The 26,364-nt window shown below is 40.4% G+C and overlaps 1 protein-coding gene and 1 long non-coding RNA gene across 6 annotated transcripts in view; both read left to right on the top strand.

Annotated features, from left to right (window-relative positions):
- Positions 1 to 2,229, top strand: part of NELL1 (neural EGFL like 1) — a 273,003-nt gene extending 270,774 nt beyond the window's left edge. For all 3 annotated transcript variants that reach the window (XM_064715789.1, XM_064715788.1, XM_064715790.1), the window contains one exon: positions 330 to 2,229. In XM_064715789.1, the coding sequence (XP_064571859.1) occupies positions 330 to 380 (51 nt within the window). In that variant the 3' untranslated portion in view covers positions 381 to 2,229. The remainder of the gene's footprint in view (positions 1 to 329) is intronic.
- Positions 2,230 to 5,942: 3,713 nt separating this feature from the next.
- LOC135449152 (uncharacterized) lies at positions 5,943 to 25,470 on the top strand. Of its 3 annotated transcripts, none has more exons than XR_010440658.1 (5): positions 5,943 to 6,070; positions 13,003 to 13,182; positions 15,738 to 15,819; positions 23,157 to 23,314; positions 24,573 to 25,470. It is a non-coding gene; the product is annotated as an uncharacterized LOC135449152 (long non-coding RNA). The 3 variants fall into 3 exon arrangements; XR_010440657.1 differs by lacking the exon at positions 5,943 to 6,070 and adding an exon at positions 10,196 to 10,379; XR_010440656.1 differs by lacking the exon at positions 5,943 to 6,070 and having other exon boundaries at positions 10,200 to 13,182.
- The last annotated feature ends 894 nt before the right edge of the window (positions 25,471 to 26,364 follow it).

Here is a 26,364-nt window from a genome sequence, read left to right as displayed (position 1 = left end):
TTGAATTTCAGACAAGCTGAAAGCTTCCCTGTGTGGATCACATCAAAATTCTCTCCGTTAACTTCTTGCATGAGGGAAACCCCAGTCATCTGTTGCCATTGCTGTATTTTATCATGGGCGCCACATCCAGGTTTCGGGTTCCTGTGGCTGTTCAGTGCTATTTGGCAAGGTTGGGCTCCTCAAAGAGCCACTGCTGGCAGCAATGCCAACACCCTGGATGCTGGGGGAGGTGTTTTGAGGTGTTTTCAGGTGTTTTTATGGGATGGCCCTATGTCTGCATGCCACAGCCTTTGCTCCCTGTGACCTGCTGTGCTTGTCTGTCCGTGCAGAACGGGAATGTCTGCTGCTCGGTGGATTTAGAGTGTCTCAACAATAACTGACCTGGCCAGGCTGGACTGTGCCAGGGGAGGAAAACTGCTGGAGTTACCACCTGAAGGAAGCCTGTGCGTTGGCATTTTGTACACCAGACTCTTACCAAAGTCTCCAAAGGAGGAAGATGTGTGGGAGTTGCCTTTGGGAGCTGTCGCTATGCCCGTCCCTGCCGGCCTTGTCGGGTGACTTCCAGTGCAGCGCAGAGAGATCAGTGGTTGCTGCAAGTTTTCAGTGTTGTAAATTACACACCTTTCCTGTCAAGAAATTTGCAAATATGTTTAAATTATTTCATGGGTAAACTAATGCTGTATTTTTTGTTTTAATTTGTGTATTGACAACATTGATAGAATTCAGCTCTTCTTATTTTGAATCTAGATTTTACAAATACGACAGCCTGTTGTGATTTTGTCCCATGATATCACATACTTGGTTCCAAGGTCCCTGTTAGATGTATTTATGAAAATATGTATGTATGTACAGTCAGATTGCATAATACTTATATTTCACAGCTGTCCCAACATTTTAAAGCATTCGAAGGTATGGACATAATGAAAGTAATCAAAATAAGTCTGTCTTAAACTATAAAATTAAATGCCATGAACTGAATGAAATGGCAGAATAAGCACTTTCTTCTTCAAACATGCAGAGCAGCAACAAGACTTCTACAGTGAGAAATGGAACTAAAACCCCATCCCACTGCCAATTCAACACATATTCAAGAAGGAATCACAAGTCATTATCAGCATTGTGTCGAGTATAATTCCTCTGGATTATACAGTGCTAAAAACAGCCAGAGATCCTTAAGATTATATAGTTTAAGTTGAGTAGTTAGAATTTGCTTGCATTTGCAACATCATTGATGAGTTCAGAATTTTTCCTCTTTTGTGTTTAATAATGATGTCTGTCATCCTCAGTTACTGCTGCCATAGTGACAAAGTACAGAGGCACCTGTTCCAGCAACAGGAGACCTTAAAGCCTGGTAACTTCCATTACCAACAGCTCAGAAACAGGTTTTATCTTTTCATATTTTATGACATTCAAAAATACTTAAATTTACTGTGCTGTTGAGGACCTAAGTTTAGACAGGAATTTAAACCAAGGCTCTTAGCCCTATATGGAGGTTAGAGCTTAGATTCTCTTCAGCTAATGTCTGAGTTTTCTTCAAGAGGCTAGAAAGTTTGTGGCATTAGAACAAAAATATATTTCTATGGCAATGCATCTACAGCTTAAATGTCACATTTTTAATGTGCTGTTGTGTTTTGTTCTGCTCATTTGTGTGGTGTTGTTTGGGTTTTTTTCTTTTTGTTTATTTAATTAAACACACTGAATATATGGAAAAGATTGCAGAAATAACTATAGTGGCTACAGTTTGGAAAGTCTACATTTGTGAGTTTTTCATAGTTTCATGAAGAAAATGTGAAACTGATCACTAAGAAAGAAGTGTGACTATAGAGTGAAAATATTAGTTGTTAAATGAAGTACTATTACATTTATAAGGGGACAGAGAATATAAAATTACTTTCAGTCATTCAGATAATTTTATTCCAATTTTTTAACCAGGTTTTGTTTTAGTTAACAACTTTGTGTGGTAAAGTTAAATTTATTTTCTTAAAAGGCCCCATCATTTTCAGCTAATAATGTATTGAGTCTATTTGCATTGCCCTGATGATTGTATAATAAGGGAAAGAGTTGTGTTTTATATGATACTCAAAGGATGTTTGTAAATCATGTCAGCTCATTTTGTATATCACATTGTAAAACCCAATGGTAATTCAGTTGGATAAGATACCCAGTGGGCTGAGATATGAAGGGGAATGATTTAAAGTCTGTGGGCATCTAAATAAACTCCTGTGTACAGATTGCTTTCCCTTAGTTTTATTAGCAGGGTTCTAAAACACTGATCAATGTCCTTTCCAGCCTGAGCTCATGATGTTGCAAAACAGGAGAGAAAGTGTTTGCCCAGAGGTATAGCATCAGAGTGGTAAGAAATATGTCATTTATACTCAGGCAGAATCATATATTCCAGTCTGTCATATTGGATTTCTGAAGCTCTGTAAATGGATTGAAGACAGTGCAGTCTCTGAAAATCATTCTTATCCCTTTTACCTTGTAGTAGTGAAGCCCTTTCCCAGGATGCTTCTGGAGCTCCAGATCTTGTTAGGATCATATTTAACAGGACCACAGAAGTTCACACTTTTCCACTGCAGACCAATTTTCTTCCAGAGCTCAAATGCAAATTAATTCAGTAATAAAACCCTTTCACAGCATTTTATACAGCATTACGTGTCATTATCTGCAGAGTGATGCAGCTTGAATTGTTTACACAAAGTCAAAATATTGACACAGACCTGTTTATGTTGCATTTTAAGCAGTTGCCCTGACTGTGATGAGCTTTCCCTCATGAAGTAATTTGATCACTAGTCACATCCCATGTTCCTTCAGAGCACTCAGAAGCCCCAAGCCCAGCTCAAAGAGCACTTTATGGAGGAAAACTTAATTCCCTGTGTGACCAAGGTAAGTAAGAACTTTCAAAACTTCTTTCTTGATGAAATTCTCTATTCCCTGTAAAGATATGGACACTAAAATTAAAATGCTGGGGAAAAAAACAATTTTTATTATAATAATTTGAGAGAATTCTTCTCTTTATTTGGGAGATGGACAATGTCTCTGCTCAGGAGAATGTATATATTTTATGTATGTGGTGCATATTTGTAGTGTAGTATTAACTTGAGGAGGACTATCACTAACCTCTGTGCTGCTGGTTAAGGGACCTGGTCAAAGCTGTGGCTAGAGACAATTGCAATTTTTTAGCTATTTCTGTTTATTTATCCTGTGAAAGAGTATTTCCTCTGTAACCCTTCTGATGACAAAAAGAAGTCAATGAGTGACAAACAGAAAATGAAAATTCCAGGTCTGGTAAATGTCCTTGTCCTCCCCCTTTTGGTAGAACACTCAGCCAGGCTGTCCAAAGCAGAACGTGGTGTTGTGTCTGGTGAGGACAGGGAGTTCTGAGCTCTGTTTCTGGCTGTTTGCAGACTCACATCCTGAGCTAAAGCAAGTGCAAATATTCCTTTGTGGTGGGGTCATGGGCACTCTGAGCCCTGCTGGCCTCTAGGAAGGGCAAAGCTGAATTATTCCCCACAAATGCTGAACAATATCAGCCCAACTTGCAGGAGTGTGTGTGGGATTTCTTAGTGCCTTAGTGTTGCCTCAGAGACCTAAATAACAACTGTCTTCCAGTAATATATCTTCCCCCAAGAGCTGTCAGTGAGTTTTTAGGTATAACTGTGTACAAGATTTAATTAATAACATCTTTTCAATCAGATTGCAATGACAACCAAAATATCATCTTTTTTTTTTTTTTTTTTTCCTCTGACAGACAAGAATGTTTTACAAAACAAAAGGTAAAATGTCAGGAGTGATTACACAAATGGTAGAGTAGATTTTAGCAGATTAAATCATAACTCCTACGAGCAATATGGGAATGTCTCTCATCTAATGGTACTTACATAATCATCATTAATGAGGGGTTTTTAAAAGGGCCCCATGATACAGTTTGATGTAAAATTTTAAGTGAGTGTTGTGATAAGACATAATTGTTTGAGGAACATATTCTGCCAGTGGAAAAATGTGCCTGCCAACAAGCTCCTCTTCTTCTTAAGGTACATCTTTGGAGCTCATTGAAATTTAAATTGGTGTAAGGAAGATTCATGGGAGTATAAATTAAAAAAAATAAAAAGAAATTTAAAAGATCCAGTCTGGGGTGTCTGAATGCTTCATATCCAATTCTTCTCTGGTAGAAGTCAGCAATAATTCTGGCTCAGCTGTCATTGACCTCGGAGGTGTTACTGAGCTGCTGCTATTGCATGTAATCTTCAAATTACTTGCAGGTGCTAACAGGATTAATTTTTGCTGCTTGCTGCCAGTGGATAGTCCCTCTTGCATAGGTTTAGGTGTATGTGAGAAGGATGTGTATCAATAAGCTGATAAAAAGGGCAAATTCAGTGGTTTTTGAAAATTAAACCATCATCAGGTGATTGTCAGCACATGCATATATGATGCCAAAAATCATGCCCAGTGGAAAAAAAAAAACCACAAGCAAACAAACAACCTACAATAAGATTCCCAAAACCACCTATCTGTCATTTAAGTTTTTTTACTGCTACTTCAGGTGTGCAGTATGATGGGTGGATTTCTCACTGGGAGCCAAATCTTTGCTTCAGCAGTGCCTTACACTTGAATTTTCCATTTCCTAAATTTGTACATGAGATTGTTTTGTGTAAGTGTTTTGATTGAAATGGAGTGCTTTGGGGAAGTAAACCTTCCTGTGCTCTGAGAGAGAAGCAGCTGCCACAGGACCTGGACTGATCCAGGCTTCTTTCTGGTGTGTGCCTCTGCCCTGGTGGGGGAAAACACCAAAATCCCTTTGGGAAGGGCCCAGGGTGACCTGGCCAGGGCTCTGGTGTTCGCTGGTGCTCAGGTGATGCTGTCAGTGCTTGCAGCTCTACAGGAGATGCACACCCCTGCTGATGGTGGCCTTTGGTTGTCTTCTCTCCTCTGTCGTTTCTTTCAAAGGACTCCTCACGTCACCCCTACACATTTCCCTGTCCCAAAGCTCTTTGTGATTGAGGGCCTGGTGGTTGTTCATGCAGATCCACTCTAGGAAGGAAAGGCTGAGAGGTCCTGCAGCCGATCACACCATCGCTCAAACACAGCACAGACACCAAGGCCTTCCCGTTAATTTAAACCAGGGCTGAAAAATCCTGTCTTCTAATAATGCTGTTGATTGATTGCTGTTTGATTAACTCTAAATCTGCTTTTCCTTGAGCAAAAATTGGAAATGTGCTTGATGTAATCCAGTCCTTCTTTGCACTGGTTTCCCTTTGGCAGTATTAAATATGCAGATTTTTTTTCTACCTGAGTATTATGCAAGCTATTCATCCAGGTAATAGAATGTGTGTGTTTTGTTACTGCTGTGTCTCTAGATTCAAAATAGGAAATCCTTACTTAATGTCTATGAAATTAGAATCAGAGAATCACCAAACTATGTTCAGGTAAGCAGTAATTTTAATGATAAACTTACCTGTTAAGGTAAGGGTTAGAAAAAACCAAATATGTATTTTTGAAGTACCTATGCAGCTGGAGAGGTGGTTTTTCAACCTGAACACAGTTTTGTCCATTTACTGACATTTGTATTAAATAGTTAGCTGATTAGTGCACACATTTGTGACGGTGCTCACAGGGGTCTGAGGATGAAGGAAGAGACGAGGCTCTGACTCCATGGTTCAGAAGGCTTGATTTATTATTTTACTATATATATATTACATTAAAACTATACTAAAAGAACAGAAGAAAGGATTTTCATCAGAAGGCTGGCTAAGAATAAAAAGAGAAAGAATGATAACAAAGGTTTGTGTCTTGCACAGAGAGTCTGAGCCAGCTGACTGTGATTGGCCATTAATTAGAAACAACCACATGAGCCAATCCCAGATGCACCTGTTGCATTCCACAGCAGCAGATAATCATTGTTCACATTCTGTTCCTGAGGCCTCCCAGCTTCTCAGGAGGAAAAAATCCTAAGGAAAGGATTTTTTATAAAATATCATTGCTACACACATTAGCCACACAATTTTAATTTATGATTTGCAGGATAGAAGACAGCTTTGAGAACTGCTAAATGAAGTTAGTTCTTGTGCAGGTATGCCTACAAAAATAATAACAGCAGTGGTTAAGGATGAGCCTCCCAGGGCTGGATGATAAGTAAGTGTAGAGCAAAGCAGTTCTTTTCTCAGTGGGCTAATTAGCAATGTCAGCAGGTAGCACACAATTGTCTTTTGAATTTTGAAGTATTTTAATTAACAAAAAGTGATTGCTCCCTTCTTTGCAGTTTATTCTCTACTTTCCTTGAGAAGTAATATTATATATTATTATTTATAATATATAATATATAATATATTATATATTATATATTATATATTATTATATATTATTATATATATTATATATTATATATAATTATAAATAATTATAGAATATATATTTTATTATAAATAATTATATTTATAATAATTGTTTAAAATAATATATATATAATAATAATATATATATTATTATTTTGCTGATCTCTCTCATCTCTGCAATCTTACAACCTGAGCAGATAACACGAGGATTAAGGAAAGGAAATATTTGGTTTTATGCCTCTAGTAAAAGGAAATTTGGAATTGTAACTATCTTTTTTTCATTTAAATGTCACTTTGCTTCATAGTACCCATAGCTAGAATTAATGCATCGTCTGGGCCTCAGTCTCAAAATACCTGGTTTTTATTATGAAAGGAAGGCAGATGAAACCAGTTATCTACCTTTCATGCATCCTTTTTTAAATGGTATCTTGCTTTTAAATAGTATCTTGTTCCAGGGAAGAAGGGAGCTGTATTTGAATGAGTGGCTCCAGAAGTATTTTGGGGTGTGCAGGACGGTGTAAATCACAAACATTGGCTGCAGCTCCCTATGCCTCTGGAGTTCAGGGGAATTAAGCTGAAGGTTTCCTGTGTCTAAGGATTGCTCAGCATGAAAGTTCAAAGCTATTTCTCTTCCTGAATTAAAGCATTCTTGTAAGATAGATGGGATTATGGTGTGCACATATATATCCTCTACAACTGGGGAAAAAAGAAATTACCCCAGATGACTTTTTCACCTCTGAGTAGCCATCTCATCCTAAGTCAATTGTCAATGTTCGAGATACTATTTACAGAGGAGCTTTTCTAGTGTGAGTAATACTATTTCAAGTGAAAATAGATGGATGTCATCTATTTCAGGTTAGTTGATCCAGTGCAAGGATAGCAATGAGAAATGTCAGTCCTCCACGTTCAAAAATTATACCCTAGCCGTGCTAAAATTAGGAGCTAAGTTTAAGGGAAACGTGTGTGTTCGAAAATGTACATTTTTCAGTGATTCAGGATTGTCAGTGCTGAACTTAGATTGTTCTTGTCAGTAAGACTGAACTGATGCTTTGAGAAGGCTGATCTAGAACAGAGGCTAGACAAGAGTTAAAGAATAAAGTAGGTGTCATCATCACATTTTCTGAAAAGTCCCTTTGCCCAGGATTCTTCTCCTGGGAAGCTGAGAAGCCTCAGAGAGGAATGAAAACAATAATTATCTGATTGCTGCTCCTGTGTTGTGCTCATGTGGAATGTGTTTGGAGATTGTTTACCCACAGGTGATTGTTCCATTGGATTCTGCTGTGAGTTGTTTTCACTCTTTGGCCAATCCGGGCCAAGCTGTGTCGGGGCTCTGGAAAGAGTCAGGAGTTTTCATTATTATCTTTTTAGCCTTCTGTAAGTATCCTTTCTCTATTCTTTATATAGTTTAGTTTAGTATTCTTTAATGTAATATAGATCATAAAATAATAAATTAGCCTTCTGAGAACATGGAGTCAGATTCATCATTCCTCCCTGCCAGGGGGCACCCCACAAATCCAACAAGCAGGCTTTTATTAAAAGTCCTCAATGGATCCACCTGGGGCAGCACAAGAGCCCAGGGCTACACCCAAGATGAACCAAAATGGTCACAAAATGCACGACAAGTCACTAGGTCTGTCGCTTTTATAAGTTCTGCTCCATTTGAGGAATCAGAGATGGTCAAAAATTGCAGCCTTTACAATTGCAGAATTGTAAAAAAGATCCTGGTTAATGAAATTTTCTATGTGTGTGGGATGATGTTTGGTAATCAAGGCAAAAGAAATCATTAAGTCAAAGCTTGCAAATGGAAGAGAGAGAACCAAAAGGAAAATAAAGCATTGTGCCAAGTAAGCAGGAAGTTCAGAATGAGATTTCTGCATTTTTTATGACATGAGAGTGCTGTCTATAGCAGAAATAAATGGTTTATTAATCTCAGGCTGGCACCAAATGCAAAGAAGAGGTAGCAGTTGAGGAACTGGAAAGCCATTATCAAGTATGTAATGGAACATCACTGAGTGATCTAGGTTATAAACATTCCTGTGGCTTTCTGCATGAGAGAAAAGGGGAGCTGAAATCAAGCAAATAAAACTAATATTACCTAATGTTGGAAATATGATGTCATTGGGCAGTTTAAATTACAAGAGGAGCATGCAAGAGAAACACATGGGTGGGAGAGCCAGGTGATACCAGCACAGACAAGGATGCTTTTAGCAAAGACAAATGAATTTATGAAGCTGGTGACACTAAATGTGGAAGTGATTTATAGGAAATGCTCCTAAGCCAAGGAAGCAAAGAAAATGAGTCCAAAGGAGTCAACATACTAAAATACAATTAGAGTTTTTAAAATTTGTCTTCAGAATGTGGACACACAGGGTTGGAAATTGCTTCTACCTTTTGATTTTATTTAGAAAAGAACCTGGCCCTGGCCACTGGGAGAATGTGGGATCTAATAACATAATAGACCATATAATCACAAACTACGTGTTTGAAAGGTAAACAAAATTCTCTTCTGGCAAGGGTGTAACAGGGAGTTACAATTTATCCCTCTCTGCAGAATCTCTCTATACCCCAACCATCCACTTATTTAAATGGTGAGGCAGTTAGAAAGCTTTTGATACAACATTATCTTTAGACATTATAAAGCAAATTATTGGTTAGTATGGCAGTGAAGGCTTTGCTGCAGCTGAGCATGCTTTGCAATGATAGAAGCAGATGGTTTACAAAGTTACAGAATAAGAACTGATTATCAATTTGCTATCCTCTAACAACATCAATGTCGAGTGATAATGTACTGTACTGCTTGTTACTGAGTAAATAGCTATTTTTATATTACTTGCTTTCCTGCAAATTGGCTACTACCAGGAAAAGTGAAATATATGGCTGTGTGATATCCTGAAGCAGTAAACAAATTGCTCAGGGGGAGCATTGGTGAAGCACTGAGGAATATTTGCTGATATTTATAATTTCTATCTCTATCAAAAAACTCCAAAAGTTCACAATTCTCCTAATACCAGAGGTAGTCAGAGCCCTGTTGCTTTACCATTTACTTTTAATACTTTTAATACATAATAGCAAAATACTGAATACGTTCTGTGTTAGCAGAACTCGAAATCACAGGATTTTTAGCAGAAACTGAGCATAAAATGAAATATTATCTTCTTTATTGTTCTCTTTTGGCTTGAAGAAAAGAAAATTCCAGAAGGTTAAAAATGCAGCTAAAAGCAGGAGCACTATTATAATTCAAGGTGACTATGTAGCATGTATAAGTAACCACGCAATAAATATTTTCCCTTTTCATATTCTAGTAGTTTTTAATAGCTTTCCCCAGTTCAGGCGGGGGAAAGGAAGGCCATTATATCTTGACAAGGTGGTTTTCACTCAGGCTGTTGTTCTCTGAAGAAAACAGCCTTCTTGCAGGGCAGTGACACACACCAGGCTCCCTCTGCCCCACAGGGCATCCCCAGGTGAGGCTCCTGTGTCTGACAGGGAAAAGTGGCTCCTGCAGCCTGGCACAGGCTTCTGGAGTTTTCTGAGACCCCCCAGTGAAGGGAGGAAATGATGGATCTGGCTCCATGTTCTCAGAAGGCTAATTTGTTATTTTATGATCTGTATTATATTAAAGAGTATAATATACTATACTAAATATAGTATGTATATATATATATATATACTTATAATATACTATGGTATATATATAAGTACATATACTATAGTATATAAGTATATATAGTATATATGCACTTATACTGTATTAAGCTATACTAAAGAATACATACAGGATACAGACAGAAGGCTAAAGAATAATAATGAAAACTCCTGACTCTCTCCTCAGAGTGCGACACAGCCTGACAGTGAATGGTCATTAAGTCAAAACAATTCACCTGTTGGGTAAACAATCTCCAACCACATTCCAAAGCAGCAAGCACAGGAGAAGCAAATCAGATAATTATTGTTTTCCTTTTACTCTGAGGCTTCTCAGCTTCCCAGGAGAAGAAATCCTGGCAAAGGGATTTTTCCAGGAAATATGACAGTGGCACAGGCACTGTGAAGGTTAATGAGGCATTGAGTAAATAGTGGGGAGAAGAGGAAAAAAATTGGGATTGCTAAAGAAGAAAGGAGCTGTTTTTTCTTGATATTAATCCAGAATGAGGAGCAGGGTTTAGAGCTGGCTCAGGAAGGCAGAGTTACCTGTGCTCTGCTCCTGGCAGAGGGAGCACAAACAAGTTATTGGGATATAATATTCTCACTGATTAGGTAATAGCATGGCAAAGCAAGGAAAATATTTTATGGCAAACTTAAATAGCAGTGGATTCAGGTTCAGGAGGACAGGGGATTAAGAGAAGGGACTTCATCTGGTCAGGGTAGATAGTGGCCATTAACCTGTCCTCTGGAGGATGTGCTGAGCCTGAATAACAGGAGTGCATTCGTGTGTGTATGAGTTTCCCTAGCTTGTTTTTCTAATCTATTGTAGTCTCAAGCAATTCTTAAATTGTGGCTTCCTTCTTCCTTGCCTCACTCCCTCCCCCGTCTGTTTTCCTTTAGTCTGCTTATGGGCTTATAAGTAGGAAATAGAATTAATCAACCGCTTACGCTATATGTGAAAAGGTGACATACCTAAATCTAATTATGCAGGAGAAGTTAATGAATGCCACCTCACTGGTGCATTGCCATCAGCAATGCCCACCCTATTTTCTTTGCATTTCCTACAGGGCCTGCAGTGTAGGCAGGAGAGGGGAAAACTATTCCATTCTAAATACTGTAAAATGTAAATACTGTAAAATTAGACAGCCATATATTTTACTTTTCCTGGTAGCCAATTTGCAGGAAAGCAAGTGATATAAAATAATAATACTGTAATAAACCATCTCATCTATTGTTGTGAATTTAGAGTGCTCAAACTTAGATAAGATCTGTACTAATTAGAATGCTGCAGCCAAACCTTCCCTGCTACTGGTACAACACTGATAAATCCCAATGCAAATTTGTAAAAAAAGTGTTGATTCATTTCTTAAGTGCATCTTTTTTAAGCCATGCAGTTTTTTGGAAGTGTACTGGGATTTCTTTTGAAGCACATCTTGACTTTTAATAAATATATCAAAAGTACTTTAAAATATATCATAGCTAATTCTGCTCTCCCACAAATCCATCACTTTTTATTGCCTTTTAACTAATTCACCCTTTTCCACAGCCGAGAGGAAATAGTTTAAATCTCTTGATGGTATGTTTTTCTTTCAATTTTTCTGGTTGTAAATGTTTAGGGGGAAAAAAATCACCTAATATATCACTGTTAAAAGAAAGGACAGAAATGTGTTCCTCGTGACACCTTGGCTAACTGGACTGTAATATATCCAAAGATACCAGGTAAAAGGGCAATGCTGGGGCAGCTCACAGTGCACCAAGGTGATTTAGGAAACCAGTTCCTGTGGCTGGCTGATTCCTGGGATGGAGAGGTGCAGGACTAAAATCCAGCCCTGACAAAACCCTGGGATCTCACCTGGACTTGGTTTGCATTGCAATCTCTTGCATTTCTGCTGTTTGCTGTGAGCTCTTCTGGGCTGTTTGTGCAGGAAGAGAAATACCTGCAAGTCCAAGTGAGGTGCTTGGACCTTTAATTGCATTCAGTTAATGCCTGGCGAGTGTCCTATGATTTGCAAAAATCATCTGTTCCTTAATCCTCTTCAGTGCCAAGGGTTATTAGGAAGGGACTGCAAAGAAGATGAGAAATTGGAACGTTTGTATGTTGTGGAATGAATGAGAGAATCCTCAAGTGGCTTAAGAATGATTGGAGTTTTCCTTTTAACCTGTGGTAACATTTGGATTATCAAAACAAGTGTTATAAAAATTGAAGATGACCTCTAGCTGAGCAATGCTTTCCCTTAAACCTTGGGAGAAAGCACAGAGAAATGACAGCAGGAGCTGACTGCTGCCCATTGCCACAGCACTGAGGTGGATGCACAGAGCTCTGCTGGGTTTAAGACACAGTCTGAGTGAGTTTCTTTTCTCATATGCACACCTAAGATATGTCTCCAAGGCACATGTGTGAGATTTCCCACTTTTTGCTCTCTGAAAACTTTGCAATCTGTTGCACAGTTCACAAGGGGAGGAGGAAAAGCTTTATTTCATGGAAAGGAGCGAGGCAATGAGTTAAGAGCTGTCATTTTGGGCTTGCCATCCTTGCTCTTAGTGCCCAGGCCGAATAGCTGCAGGGTTTCTGGGCTGCTGCAAACAGCATTAGCAGCTGGCTCTGGGCTGTGATGGACAGCTGATAGGTGTTTCACAAATGAGCTGCTCTGCATTGATGCAATCTCTGTGAGCCCAGCTCCAGCGGCTGGGAGGATGTGTGTGAGAGGGGAAGGGAAAATGTCAGCAAGGCTGCTGGATGCACACGTTAATTTGCACTAATCTGTCTGGGAGGAGCTGTGCCTGCAGCTCTGCAGCCTGTGATGCACAGCGAGGAGCTGCCTTATCAGGCACGGAGCCACACGCTCCTGGCAGTGTTCCAGGGGCTTCTCATTGATCAAACAGGGGCTTGCACACAGGAAACAACTTTAAAGGGAAATATTGTATGCCAGGGAGCTTTAAAGTTACTCCTTTTCCCCGTAGTTATACAATTATGAATTCTGTAACGTGCACCGTGCTGCAGTACAATGACAGTAACACAGTTTTGGTTCAGCTTGCAGATAAGATGTGGTGGGAGCTGAGATTTCCAGACTCAGACACGCTTCTGAGATATCACTGGGTTACCAAAGCTGCTTGATTTACGAGGAAGTTGGAGTAAAGCACGGGATACCTGGACTAATTACTGGAAGAAAGCAGCCTGAGGTGCTGATTAGCATCCAGCACCAGCTGGCAGGTGAGGAGGGAGCTCTCAGGGGGGATCAAAGGGTTCTGTGTCCCAAGGGGCTGTGTTATCTGTAGGGCTGTGTGTCCCAAAGGGCTGTGTGTATCCCAAAAGGCCGTGTGTATCCAAAGGGCTGTGTTTCCTAAAAGTTTTTGTATCCCAAAGGGCTGTGTTATATAAAGGGCTCTGTGTCCCAAAGGGTGTGTGTATCCCAAAAGGCCGTGTGTATCCAAAGGGCTGTGTTTCCTAAAAGTTTTTGTATCCCAAAGGGCTGTGTGTCCCAAAGGGCTGTGTTATATAAAGGGCTCTGTGTCCCACAGGGCTGTGTGTGTCCCAAAAGGCCGTGTGTATCCAAAGGGCTGTGTTTCCTAAAAGTTTCTGTGTCCCAAAGGGCTGTATTTCCTACACATCCTAAATCAAGACAGAGCTGTTGAAGTAGTTGCACTTCCCCAGCTGCTTGGCTGTCCTCAGTTTGTCCGGAGGAAAGTTCCTCAAGCGCTTTCTGTCCAAAATGTGAGGTTAAAAAACAAGCAGTCGTTTCCTTTTAACTACAAAATAATTTTTCAGCGTTACTTTTAAAATGACTGCAGCTTTGACCGGCTGGTAGAAATCAGAGGCCCATGCTTTATGCAGGAGGATTATTTATTTATTTTAAAAACAAAATCAAGGCTGTCTGCGATTTGGATCTAATTTCACATTTATTTTTCATCGTTTGTTTGCTTAGTAGCTCTGCAGTAAAGCAGTGATTAGTTAAATCAGTTATACATAAATTCAAAGACTTGCTCTTCATTTTAGATGTTCAGACTTAATTGGATTTAAATCAGATTAAAAAGTGACTTCTGAGGGAAAAATACCCCCAAGCATGCAAAGAAGGTTGCTTTTTTTAACTTATCACATAAATGGCAATAGAGATTTCTATCTTTATAACATTTATTCCCTCTTACAGCTTACAATTCTCTTTAACTTTTAAAGAAAATACTTATGTATTAAAATATTAGCAGGGCAGAGTAGGAGGAAGCCGCTGACATTTCTTTCTCAGACTACCCTGTTTTCTACTCCAGAGTATTTCCTTTAGATTGTAATGAAATTTAAAACCTAAATATTACGAAAGGAGGTCATTCTATGATTTTGTTTAGCATATTAATTGCTGTGAAAATCACATATTAAAACCATGGAAGAGACTTGGTGTTCCTCAGGAGATGCCCAGCTAGATGTAGACAGCTTCTCCCTTGGGTTTGGGGACTGTCAGGGGTTTGATGCAGGCTGGGGCCATGAATGGAAAGAGGAATTTCTGGGTGATGAAGAGCAGGGTTGGGAGGGTTGGATGCAGATGGAGATGGTGCATTTTGAGTGCCATGGGAGTAGTTTGGCATAACCAGAAGTAACATCTGTGAAGCCAGCAGATAAATATCCTTGCAAAGGAGCAGAGCACAACTCAGTTCCCACTGTCAAGCACAATTTATGATGTAGGTCCGTAGCATTCTGCTGCCTGGCCTTTTTCCTAAATTTTTGCATTTTTTGATAGGCATCTGGGCAAATGAGGCTCCTGCAGGGGCAGCTATCTGCAGCTCTGCAGCCTCCTCATGATGCAGACAATTGGGAGTTGATGCAGAGGAAGGTCCTTCACCACATGCAAGGCAGGGGAAGGCACAGCTTTGGGGGACAGAGCAGAGATTTGGATTCAGATAACTCCCCATCTGGACTGATACAAGGCTGGGGAATTCAAGTTATCTCCCCCAAAAGCTGTGTTTTCCAGGGGGTTGACAGAGGCAGAAGGAATAGCAACTGCTGGCTCCAAACGCCTCTGCTCATCTTTCCCATCAATTATTTACACAAGAAAGATTTACATGAAAATTAATAATTGAATTTTGAATTGCTGCTTTACATCAATAATGAAATAGTTGTGCCAAACACAAACAGATAAAGAGAACAGCATAAGGAACCATTGTTAATACACAAAAGGAAAAGTAATATTTTAATGAAACTATAAAGCTTATTACTGCTTTATGGCAGAGGGTTACTGTCAGTGACCTAGAACACACAGCTTTATATGCCAAAAGTGAAACCTCCTGTTTAATCTAAGTGATTTTGGCATATTAAAAGTGTAATCGTAAGTGGTTTTGGCATATTAAAAGTGTGAGCTGGATTCTGCTGGATTCCATAATCAAGTAATTTTTGGTATCAAAATAGGTTTAAAAATAAAAAAAATATTTTATTAGGTAAATTTTTACAGCTTTTAATACAAGTTGTCTTTCAGGTGTGAACATCCAAAAGTATCATGGTAGACATGAAATTTCAATATTTTAACTATTTCAATATTATTTTATATTATTATATATTTACATTATTCAATACTATTTTTTAAACCAATTTTGTCAGGTATATTTCTGGAGAAAAGAGGCTGAGTCTGAGACTTAGCCTACAAAAACCTATTCAGTTGTTAAGATTCAAATGTTTGTCAATTGCTATAATTTTATCATTAAGGTAAAAATGCTGGGGTGAAGGCATTGGTGTGCTTCTTGAAATGCTGTAACTCAAACTTTGGCTTCTTTCTCCCCCACCCCAAGGTAAATTTCCAAGGCTTCTGTCCAGAAACAGGAATGTGGAAAGCATGGAGAATAAACAACCTGTAAGCATCAAAATCTGCAAGTAAGTAAAATGAACTCATTATTTATTTGAGTAACATGATGTATGTGTTAGATATAGAATTTCTGAATGCTTGGTGATGAGAAAACTGCAAACTGAGTCAGATACAGCACTGACCTGGAAAGCACTGAGACCCTGCACTATATGTGATAAGTACAAGTGCTTTTCTAACTTTATTTACTTTTAACTTGCTGGTCAGTCCTTTCAAAATCTTCTGTGATAGAATCAGCTCCTAAAGTGTACTGTGGCCTACATCTATGAATTTAAAGAAAGGAAATGGTAAGCATGACAAAATAACTTTTATAATGTTTAAAGTTATGCACTGCTCCTTGACCTGCTCCAGCTCCTTCACTTAAGGTTGTTTTCATTTTGATGTAGATTTCTCTTGCCATTTCCCTTCTGTGTTTCACCAGACTGCTACCTGAAGTGAATTTAGGGGGAAGACAAGCATAAAGTCAATTCCACTTGCTGTAATTCCCCAGATTTTAAAAGGGAAAGACATTTATTTAATTTGCCTTGCAACCTATGAGCTCACGGGGTTCATTAATTTCTCAAGAAGTAAATAAGTTCCGCTGGTTTGTTCTCCAATTTATCACTTTTTGTCTGTTTCCATTTTAGCTGGTAACTCAACCTCTCCCTCTTGCTTTTGATGGGGTGGGGCGTGGAAATGTTAGATTTAGAAGATAATCAGCCTGCGTTTTTATCTCTACTTAAAATAGTAGAATGGAAAATTATCTTATCTCCATAAATTGCTATTTTTTCACTTAGTCAATTATTTTATCACCCAAAGCAGATGCCACACAAAGAACTGTGGTTGGGAGGCATACAGTTATTTATCTCGGTCAAAGTGTCTCAGTTAAAAAGCTGTCAGTAGGAGATAATAATAATAATAAATACACATGGCATTTGGCTAGAAGAATACAAGATTATACTCAACAGAAACACATTTCTAAAAGAATAATTGTAGCTAATTAGAAATCTCCAGTTATGCTTAGAGTTGTAAGAAAGTGAAATCAAATTTAATTATGCAAGGTCCCAGTTGTGCCAAAGGTGTTATAAAAAATATCTTTATGGAGACATTCAGTATAACAAACTGGCTGGTGTTGTTATTAGCATGCTCAGTTGCACATTTTCTTAATATTAGTTTAAAGTTTAATGATGGTGTTTGTAGGACTAATTACCAAGAATCTGCACAGCACTCACTGGGATAGTCACCCAAAAGGCTCACATTTTTGTAATGTTATGTTATTGGTGGCTCCAGAATATCTTTGACTAAATCCTTTATATTCTGGTACTTAAAAGTGGATGTGTGATCGTGCCCACAGGTGCTTTGGGTGCACAAACAGTGAGTTAAACAGCTGCTCCCTCTGCGTGCTGGCAGGGGATTGCTGGCCAGCATCAGGGTTTACTGGGATGAGTGCAGCACTGCTCTGGGACAAAGTCAGGGAAAGATTGGTTATCTTGGATGATAGGAAATGTGGGTAAAGAGGACACACAGTAGCCATACATGTTTTCTGACAACCAGTTGTCCAGGCGTGCTGAGGAGGAAAGCTTATTATTCATAGTAACTCCAGATAAAAACCTTAATACAACTTTTAATACAGGCTGTCTATCAGGTGTGAACATCCAAAAGTATCATGGTAGACACAAAATTTCGATATTTTAATATTGCTTTTAATATTAACAGTGAAAATATCATGCATCTCCTCCCTGAAGGAAAGGATTTTGGCTGGGCAGAGCTAACAGTGAACCAAGGGCTTTTTCAGTAGCACTCACTGTGCCTTGAGCAGGGGAGTCATTCTGTCACCCAGTAAAAACAGATCTTAGGTACCCATGGAGGAGCAGTGATCATGAGAAACATGCTGTGATGTTAGAGGGATGTGGGAAGATTTGATGTAAAGGAACCCTGCTGATCTTGGAATTGACACAGAATCAGGAATGGTTTTTGGATGAGGCTGGGCAGTCCAAACCATTTTCCCCTTCTTTTCTGGCAGCTCAGTTCCCCACTGCAGCCCCTCTGCAGGTGACATGGGTAAATGAAGCTTTCAAATTCATGCAAGTCTTCCCAATGAATTTTTTTGAGCCCTGCAAGGTTAAGTCTTTTCTTCTCTGTTATAAGAGCATTTCTTTCCAAGAGCACCATTTCCCTCTCAGCCCCAGAGATGACTTTCCTGCCAGCAAAGACCCTCCTGGTCACCACCAGGTGGTTTTGTCCTTGAGCCAGCTGGCCTGACCCACTGGGACCCTCTCTCTTCTTCCCCACCCACACAAGGCAAGCATCCCTATTCCCACAGCTCCTCTCCCCACAGGATCACAGTGAAAGAAGGAGAAAGGCTGGACACGCCCAGATCCCTCCATCTTGCTCCCCTGAATCCCCATTCTAAAAACCCCAAAATCTACTTTTTCACCTTGTGGTGAATTCGCCATCATTCTACTTAATTTGTCATGGCTTGCAGATCTTCATCTAAGGTTGGTAACTTGCTCCACAGGTCATAATCAAAACCACAGGCGTTTTGGGCTCTGTGCCAGGGGCTCTGAGACCCCTATAACGGGTCTGGGCTGCTCAGGACAGCCAGAGTGATGTCCTGGGTCCTGACAAGCTGGGGAGTGGCAGGAGGAACAGGAACACTGAGTTCCATGGGCACTCACCTGACACGGGGCACTGAGCTCCTCTGCAGTGCTGCAGAGTGCAGCCAGGGCTGAGCGCCTTGTTTTAGTGTCTGTGATCTCCATGCAGCTCAAAGGTGCCTCTCACAGTCTCTGTGGTCATGATGACTCTGAGATGTGTTGGTCTCTTTTCTTAGCTTGGCAGCTGAAGGAGGAGTCAGGATTCTTCTGTTCTGCTTTTCAAGGTTTATTTTATGCTTATCTGTACTATTCTTTCTCTGATCTGCTGAGGTCTCTCCAGCAGGTTGGGTTGAAGCACACTGACCACCTTCAGGGCAGTGTTATCTTTTTATACTAAAAATTACATGTACTTTATTTACAATAATGTTCCAATACTTATTACCTATGTTAGACAGTCTGTCTCTAATCTAAAACTCTCAACATCACCTAGAAGATGGAGGTTAAGAAGAAGAAAGAAGAAGGACAAGGCACGCCTAAAGCTCTCTATCTTGCCTTCTGAACTCTCATTTTAAAAACTCAAAATTCTCCTTTTCTATCTTGTAACAAACTATCATTCTACTTAAACTTTGATGGCTTGTGAATCTTCATATAAGGTCGGCGATTGTTTTTTCTAAGGGCTAAAATCGAAGGCACAGGTGTTTGTGACTCTGTGCCCAGGTCTCTGAGCTCTCTGTTGGGGTCTTGAGTCCTCCAGGGCAAGCAGAGGAATTTCTTGGGTTCCCTCAGGTACCTTAAAGAGGCAGGAGCTGTGCTGTGTGTCTCAGCTCTGTCATGTTCCTGGGCTTTGTGCTCAGGCAGAGAAAGGCAGCACAGCACTCAAGGGTTTGTCCCAGTGGATCTGCAGGCACTACTGGAAAAGGAGTCATTCCTGCTACTGGCAACAACCTGGGATGGGATTCACCCCTCTCCACCTCAGACACCTGTGCTCTATATGCATTTGCAGCTGAACTGGGCACTCCAGGCTTCCCTTATCAGTTCATGGAAGTCATTATCTATTTTTAGGCATGAGTCACCTGTCCTATTTTAGCTCTCTATTTTAGTGCATGATGAATTGCATGATGTCCATTAACAATTCAGGAGAGAGTCTAATCCAAGTAGCTCAGATGTGGACCTCTTAATTGATTTATTTGGATCAGTTCTACCCCATCTGCCTAGGTCTTTAAAGCACTGGGTGTCTTCCAAGGCTGAAACTGAGGCAAACAGTGAGAGAGGCAGTGCAGAAAGCACTTCTGCTTTCTTTGCCCAGAGAGCAGCATATTTTCAGGTATGACTTTGGCAGCTGAGCACTTGAATTGGCTGTGGTCGTTTTGTACTGTCACAAGTACCATTGGTCCTTGTCTAGGAGCAGTTTGGTCTCCATCTGTACAAGCTCCATCTAGCCTGGAAAAGAAAAGGACTTGCAGTTGCCTTCCCTCTCAATATCTATTGTTTCATGGGCAAATTCCCTCCCCTCCCTTGCCCTGTCCCAGCCCTCCTTTTCCTTATGGCTCTGTGTCTGGGCTGCCCTTGCTGCAGCCAGACCTGGCAATTCTCTGTAACTCCTCTCAGGCTGCTGACCTTCCCTACCTCTGGTATTTTTGGGGTCCCCAGGACAAAGGAGGAATTGAGAATCTGATTCCATGTTCTTAGAAGGCTAATTTATTATTTTATGCACTTATATTATATTAAAGCGTACTATACTAAAGAACAGGGAAAGTATATAGACAGAAGGTTACAAAGAATGATAATGAAAACTTGGGACTGCTTCCAGAGTCCCAACACAGCTGGATGGTGATTGGTCATTAAATAAAAACAATTCACATCTTGGATAAACAATCTCCAGCCACATTCCAAAGCAGCAAAACAAGGGAGAAGCAAATAAGAGACTATTGTTTCCTTTTTTTCTCGGAGGCTTCCCGGCTTCCCAGAAGAAATCCTGGAGAAGGGATTTTTTTCAAAATAAGACAGTGCCACTTACCCTTTGCTGAAACAAAGTTCTCTGGCACAGGTCTAATGATGTCATGAGCTCTGAGATCTGCCATTCCTAAACTCAGTCTGAGTACCTGTCCAGTACCTGTTCTAAACTGGAATATCTATGCACTTACACACAGAGGATGGGTTTCTGTATCCTCTCTTGCCACCTAGCCCAGTGAATCCTGCCTGGACTGAGGACACTGAGTCACTCTTTGTTCTCTCACCATTTACATTTTGTTTCCAGGCTGTCATTCCAAGATGATAGATGATAATTTAATTCATAGCAGATGAACTTGGCCTGTGATGAATTGCAGAGGCTTTGGAAAAAGGGTGAATGTTGAACTTCATGGATAGGATTTCTTCTCTATGGGAGAAGTCCAGGGATGTGTGGGATGCAGAGGATCCACCTTGTGACACTGATAAGCACCAGTTCAGAGTATGTGTCCAGCTGTTACATCAGAGCACAGCAGTGATGCAAGCTTCCTGTTCCAGTGCAAGAGGATCCTGTAGGATTTCCTGTAACAGGGAGTGCTGCTATGTTTCATGTCCCAGGACTCTGATTCTCAGTAATCCTTCTTGGTGTAAGGAGAAAAGAGCACACACAGTGGGTTTTTAGCTATATCAGTTACTGTACATCTAAAATGTGTCCTGATTCCAGAAGAATGTTAGATAGCATAAAATACATGAAATGCAAGTCATTTGGCACACTTAGGGAGCTCTGTCCTACAATTCTCTCCCCTTCTGCCTCTCTTGTTGCTAATGAAACAGCTGCTTTTTGGTTTCAGGCTTTAACCTATTTTTGGAATCCTTTTATGCTGTTGGCCCTTTGAAATGCATGAATTGCTATGAAAGAAAGCCAGTGTCATTGCTGGGAGGCACAAGGAAGGCCTATAGGTGAGCTCATGTCTAGTGATGAGAGACTGTCTCACCTTTTCATCCCCTCCTTTATTTCTATAAAGCGACCCAGTTCCCCATGGCACATGGTTCTATGCCTTTTCTGCTTTTATTTAAGCATTACAATTGTGTCAGCCGCAGCCCTTCATTAGCACAGCACCTGCAGGTAACTCCCTCCTTTGGGGGAATTATTTTCCATATCTAGGCCCCTGTTCCCACTGCAGGAATGTGCTGGCCCAAAGTAGAAGAGGAGGTGGAGGAGCTTGGTTTCCAAGGAAAAAAGCTGGAGAACAGTGCAGAAAGAAGGAAGCTGTGAAGGAAATAGAGGGCAAGTGGAAGGTAGTATCTATTTATTGGACAAGAACCAAACCTTGTTTCTGTGAGTGGCTGTGCTCTCAGTGGGATGTCATTTTGCTACTGTGCAGCAGGATTTCACTGGAGGCTTGGCAAGTAGAGTATGCCATCATCTGAAGAGTCAGGTTATCCTCATGGCTGAGTGTCCTGGTTCAGGGCAAATTTTGGAGAGAACCCCCAAAGGGACTCCTCTAGGAAAGCAGATTCATTTGGCCCCTCTCCCAACTGGTCTAGGAGAAACTACCTCCTTGGAGAAAAGTGGAAAAACCCTGTTTATTAAACAATAAAACCTAAACAATATTAAACAATCAAAGCCCTTGCTGCTCCAAGAGAGATGACAGACTGAGAAAGTCCCTCCCCGGGGTGCAGCTCAGCTCCCTCAGGCTCTGCTCAGTCCCTCAGTGCTGGAAATGTCGCGGGCCCGGCCCGGCCTGGTGGGCCTCAGGTGCAGCTGCCGGTGCTGCCCTGGGTGTTCAGGCCAGAGCAGGTTAAACAGGGCCAAAGAAAAGGGAAAAAACCCCACAGCCCAGGGAACTTCTTTGCCTCAGCTGGCTAAACTAACTAAAGCAAAGGAGAGCTCTGTCCTGCTGTCTGTCCATCCGCAGACAACACAGTCAGAAGCAGGAATGTGGAGGAGTGAGTGCAGTGTCTGAAAACAAACTGTGCTTCTTCCCTCCCCCTTCACTCTCTGGAACAAGGCTTAAAGGTTCAAAACTTATTATTCAGCATAAACAGAACAGAGGACTGGGGATAAAAGCATCATAAAGTCAACCCAGGACACTGAGGATGCAAATCCAGGATCACTGAGTTGGTGTACACTCCCATCTGCCCAGCACCAGCGCAGGTGTGACTTTAAATGTGATTTAAATCATTGCATTGCTTCATTAGGTATTTACCATCTACAATTAATTAATTCAGCACTAAACTGTTGTCATTATAGTATAAGAGTTCTATTGTCAGTACATTGCAAGGGTTCCATATTGTTAGAGTTTCATACCTCCTTGGTGTTTCTTGTAGGCAGCTGCTCCTCTAGGCACTGATGCTGCACTCCAGTTCCCACCAATCCACCCTTTTATAACACTCTTCTTATTGGCTACAAGTATGGCCTGTTAACATCAGCCTGCTCCTAAGCTTTAGTACTTGGTCCAGCTGCAACTCTTTAGGGGATAAGATTACTACATTCTATACCACCTTCATTTACCCATACTGTATCCCCTACACTAAACCAGCTTAAGCAGCAGCTCCTTCTGGGATTTGCAGTTTGTAGGCTGGAGGCCTGTTTGTGTTCCAGCTGACACAAATGAGCATGCTGTGGTTAACTGAAGGTGTGAAGAATCATACCTCGTGTCTTGGTTGCAGAGTTAGCTACTTACTCCTTCCTTTTAAAGGCCAAGCTGAACTCAGCTCATTTTGGATGATTAAAAAAGGAGTTTTTATTTTTGTTCTCTGGTTTCTGAGTTTTCTCCTGAAAAAATGTTTTTGATCTGATCAAACAATTTTGTCCTTTCCAGACAGACCTTTATTCTCACTGCTGCATCCATTTCTGCCTTGAGGCAGTGAAGAGAGCTCCTGTTTGCTCTGCATCCCTGCACAGTTCCACTGAAATTGAATCATCTCCAATGTATCTGCTAAACCCTGGCTAAAGACAAGAAGGTCTGAACACAGCAAGGTTTGGCTTTCTTCATTATGGTTGAAAAATGTGGTTTGAATTCTGTTCTACAGAGAAGAGCCCTGCATGTAGTATTGCATAGATGGCAGATATCATACAGTCACCTATTACACCTGTACACCTTGTGTTCTTAGGACACAGCAGGCCATGAAGTTTAGGAAGCACATTTTGTTAAACAGAGCATGGTTAAGGAGGTAGATGGTTGGGAAAAATAATTCTCGCTAAGATTATAAGTATAAATTCCTATCTGTTGTTCCTGCCCTTATTTGTTTTTAGGAAAAAGTCAGGCATTTGCTTTCACATCATATTGCAGTTGAAAATACAGTGTTAAAATAGTGTTGGTTGTCTGGAAAGGATGGCCTAATGGAAGTGATGGATGGGAGCAGCTGGAGAGATAGTGAACATGTCTGTGACTTCTGAAATTAATAACCGTGGTATAAAATAAGTTTTGTGGTTTTATAATCATGTGTTTGACCCTGTCCCCAGCAGTAACTCTCCTTTGTGTCACACTTAAAGATGCTTCCATTTGGCTTTAACCTGTTGAAAAACGTGAAGGAGACCACAAAAACCAGCAAACCCCCAGGATTGTCCCACACAGCAAAGGACTGGGGCAGCACAGGACAGGAATGGGACAAGGCACCATCCCACACCAACCATATGTGTAAAATTGGAGGCAAAACAACAATAAAGACAGCAAATAGCGGTGCTGCACTTCTTTGATGCCTCTTGGAGGCTGAATAAACCCATACTTGGTGTTGCCCTGCAACAAAATCCAGAGGAAAAGACCAGATCCTGCTCCTTCTAACAGTGTCAGAATAACTGCAACCAGTACAGAACCATTTTATAAAACCCCATCAGCTCCCAGTTTCAGTCCCCACTCTGTGTTTAATAGGTTTGCTCATCCTTTCAGAAAAATTTTATTCTGGTGTGACTGTCAAAACCAATGGTGAGAGCAGAGCATCAGATGGAGTCCATGAACTTTGAGTCTGCCAGAATGCAAAATACCAGGTCCTCAGGTAAACTCTGGGCAGGTTAGGTAATAGCAGTGGTGTTGGCCTGATTGAAAATGTTATTTGAGCCTTTATTTAATAGTTTTCTTTCAGAGCAGGCTGCTTTTCATTACCATTTAAAATAGATATTACCACCATAGTTAATAACTTTCATGCTTTTTTTACCCTCCAGCAACTTTATTATTTATTCTTAAATTATAAATGTTCTGCTTTTCTCTGGCATGCCTTTTTTTTATTCTTTTCCCTAGAACTCAGTAATGAAGTACCCAGGAGAACTTGTGGAAGGAAGAAGCAATGGAGCTGAGAGTGAGCACCAACCTGGTCAGCAGATCAGAAGTTATGTTCAGCTCCCAGCATCCTGCTGTCAGCCTGGAATGCTGCTGGAAATTCCATGCAGTTGTGCTGCCTTCACAGCAAAGCCTCCAGCCAGATGAAATTTGTATGTGTGAGGAGTCTGTGCTGGGTGGAAACACCTGGAATACTGCAGGTACCTCTTGGTTGAAGAACAAGCATCCACGAATAAATGTGATTTTGAATTGTCCCATTGACTGACCAACAGCCCCTTTCCTGCTGGGGCTCAGCAGTGCTGCTCTTCCCATGTCTGCACAGACACCGTGTAGGCTGAAAATTAAATGAGAAGACAAAAAAAATCACCTTAAACGTACAATGTTCCCTACAGGGTTGTGTTTATGCAACAGAGAGAGCCAAGGAGAAGATATGACCCATGTACTCTGGTTATAGAGCTATCATCTTATGGGAATTTAATGGTTTGGTAATCCTAGGTTCTCCTTTGGGACTCTGGCCTATGTCTGTGTTGATATTTGAACCTGCAGGAGCTGAGGCCTAAACCAAGTTCTTCAAACAAAATGCCATAACATTGCCAAGGCAAAGGGAATAACTGTGGTGGAAGATACACGGAAAAGCAAATTCAGTGAGTAGAGAAGTTGTAGCTACTCAGACATGCGAAGGGAAAAACATTCACTGAAGAAGCAGAGTGGAACTCTCCTCCATTTAAATGTACTCACTGACTGAAGTGGGAATCCAGAGGAATTTTCCTTCAGATATAACAAGAACATTTTGATATATGGAAATGCTGTCTCCAACACAAAAATAGCTGGTTCTTCTTCTCTACTATTCCTGCGTCAATAAAGCTGCTATTGAACCTTTTGTGTTTATTCAAAGATCAGCAAAACTTACTAGGAGCCAGGAATTACTTAATAATAACAGAATAAGTGTGACTAAGTAAAAAAGGCCTAAAAGAGAGCTCAGAAAGCTAAAAATACAATTAAAGAGAGATGATTAGAAACCACTGAATGATATTAAAAAATAGTGAAGCATTGGTTTTGGAGCAGAAAACCTTTCTGACAGAAATACCAGTATAAGTTTACAAAAGCTGTTTACTACACAAAATGCTGGAAGCATTAATGAAATAGCCAAATTTATGGAATCACTAGAAATTCAGTGCAAGCCAGAAAAATTGTTTGGTGAGAGTCCTCCAAGAAATGCATGCCATTTCCAACTCCTGTTAGTGCTGGGTGCTGTGGGACTTGGAGTTCTGAGCAAGATATAATTAGAAAGCAACACAAGCCTCAGGAGTCGTTCCTCTTTCAGCTATTTCTAAGGGCACCTTTAATTGGCAATATTCAAATACAAACTCCTCCAGATATGACTAATGACACAGTCTTCAACTCTCTCCTAAATTATTCCAAGTTTCTCAGTGAAAGATAATTTTAGTGTGAGCTGGTTATCTCCATTTAGAATAATAAGAGAGCAACTTGGGTAGATTCTGAGCTAAATCTTCTTGCAAACTGGTTTGCAATGAAAGGGAGAGAAAAGTAGCTCATTATCAGCAACAGAAAGACTTTTGGAAAGCTTCAATACATTCATAAGACTCTGAACATGGAAAAAGATGTCCTGGCTAAACATAATTTGTCAAGGATGTCTGACTCTATCACCAGTTTCTACACATAATGAAAATTTACCATTCTTTCATTAGACACTAGAATCAAAAGGATAAGAAAACTTACAACAAATTCCTTA

The sequence above is a fragment of the Zonotrichia leucophrys genome, chromosome 5, assembly GCF_028769735.1.
Source record: "Zonotrichia leucophrys gambelii isolate GWCS_2022_RI chromosome 5, RI_Zleu_2.0, whole genome shotgun sequence".
Taxonomy (NCBI): Eukaryota; Metazoa; Chordata; class Aves; order Passeriformes; family Passerellidae; genus Zonotrichia; species Zonotrichia leucophrys.
Note: the sequence above shows the minus strand (reverse complement) of the source record. Positions and strands in the feature narration are given on the sequence as shown.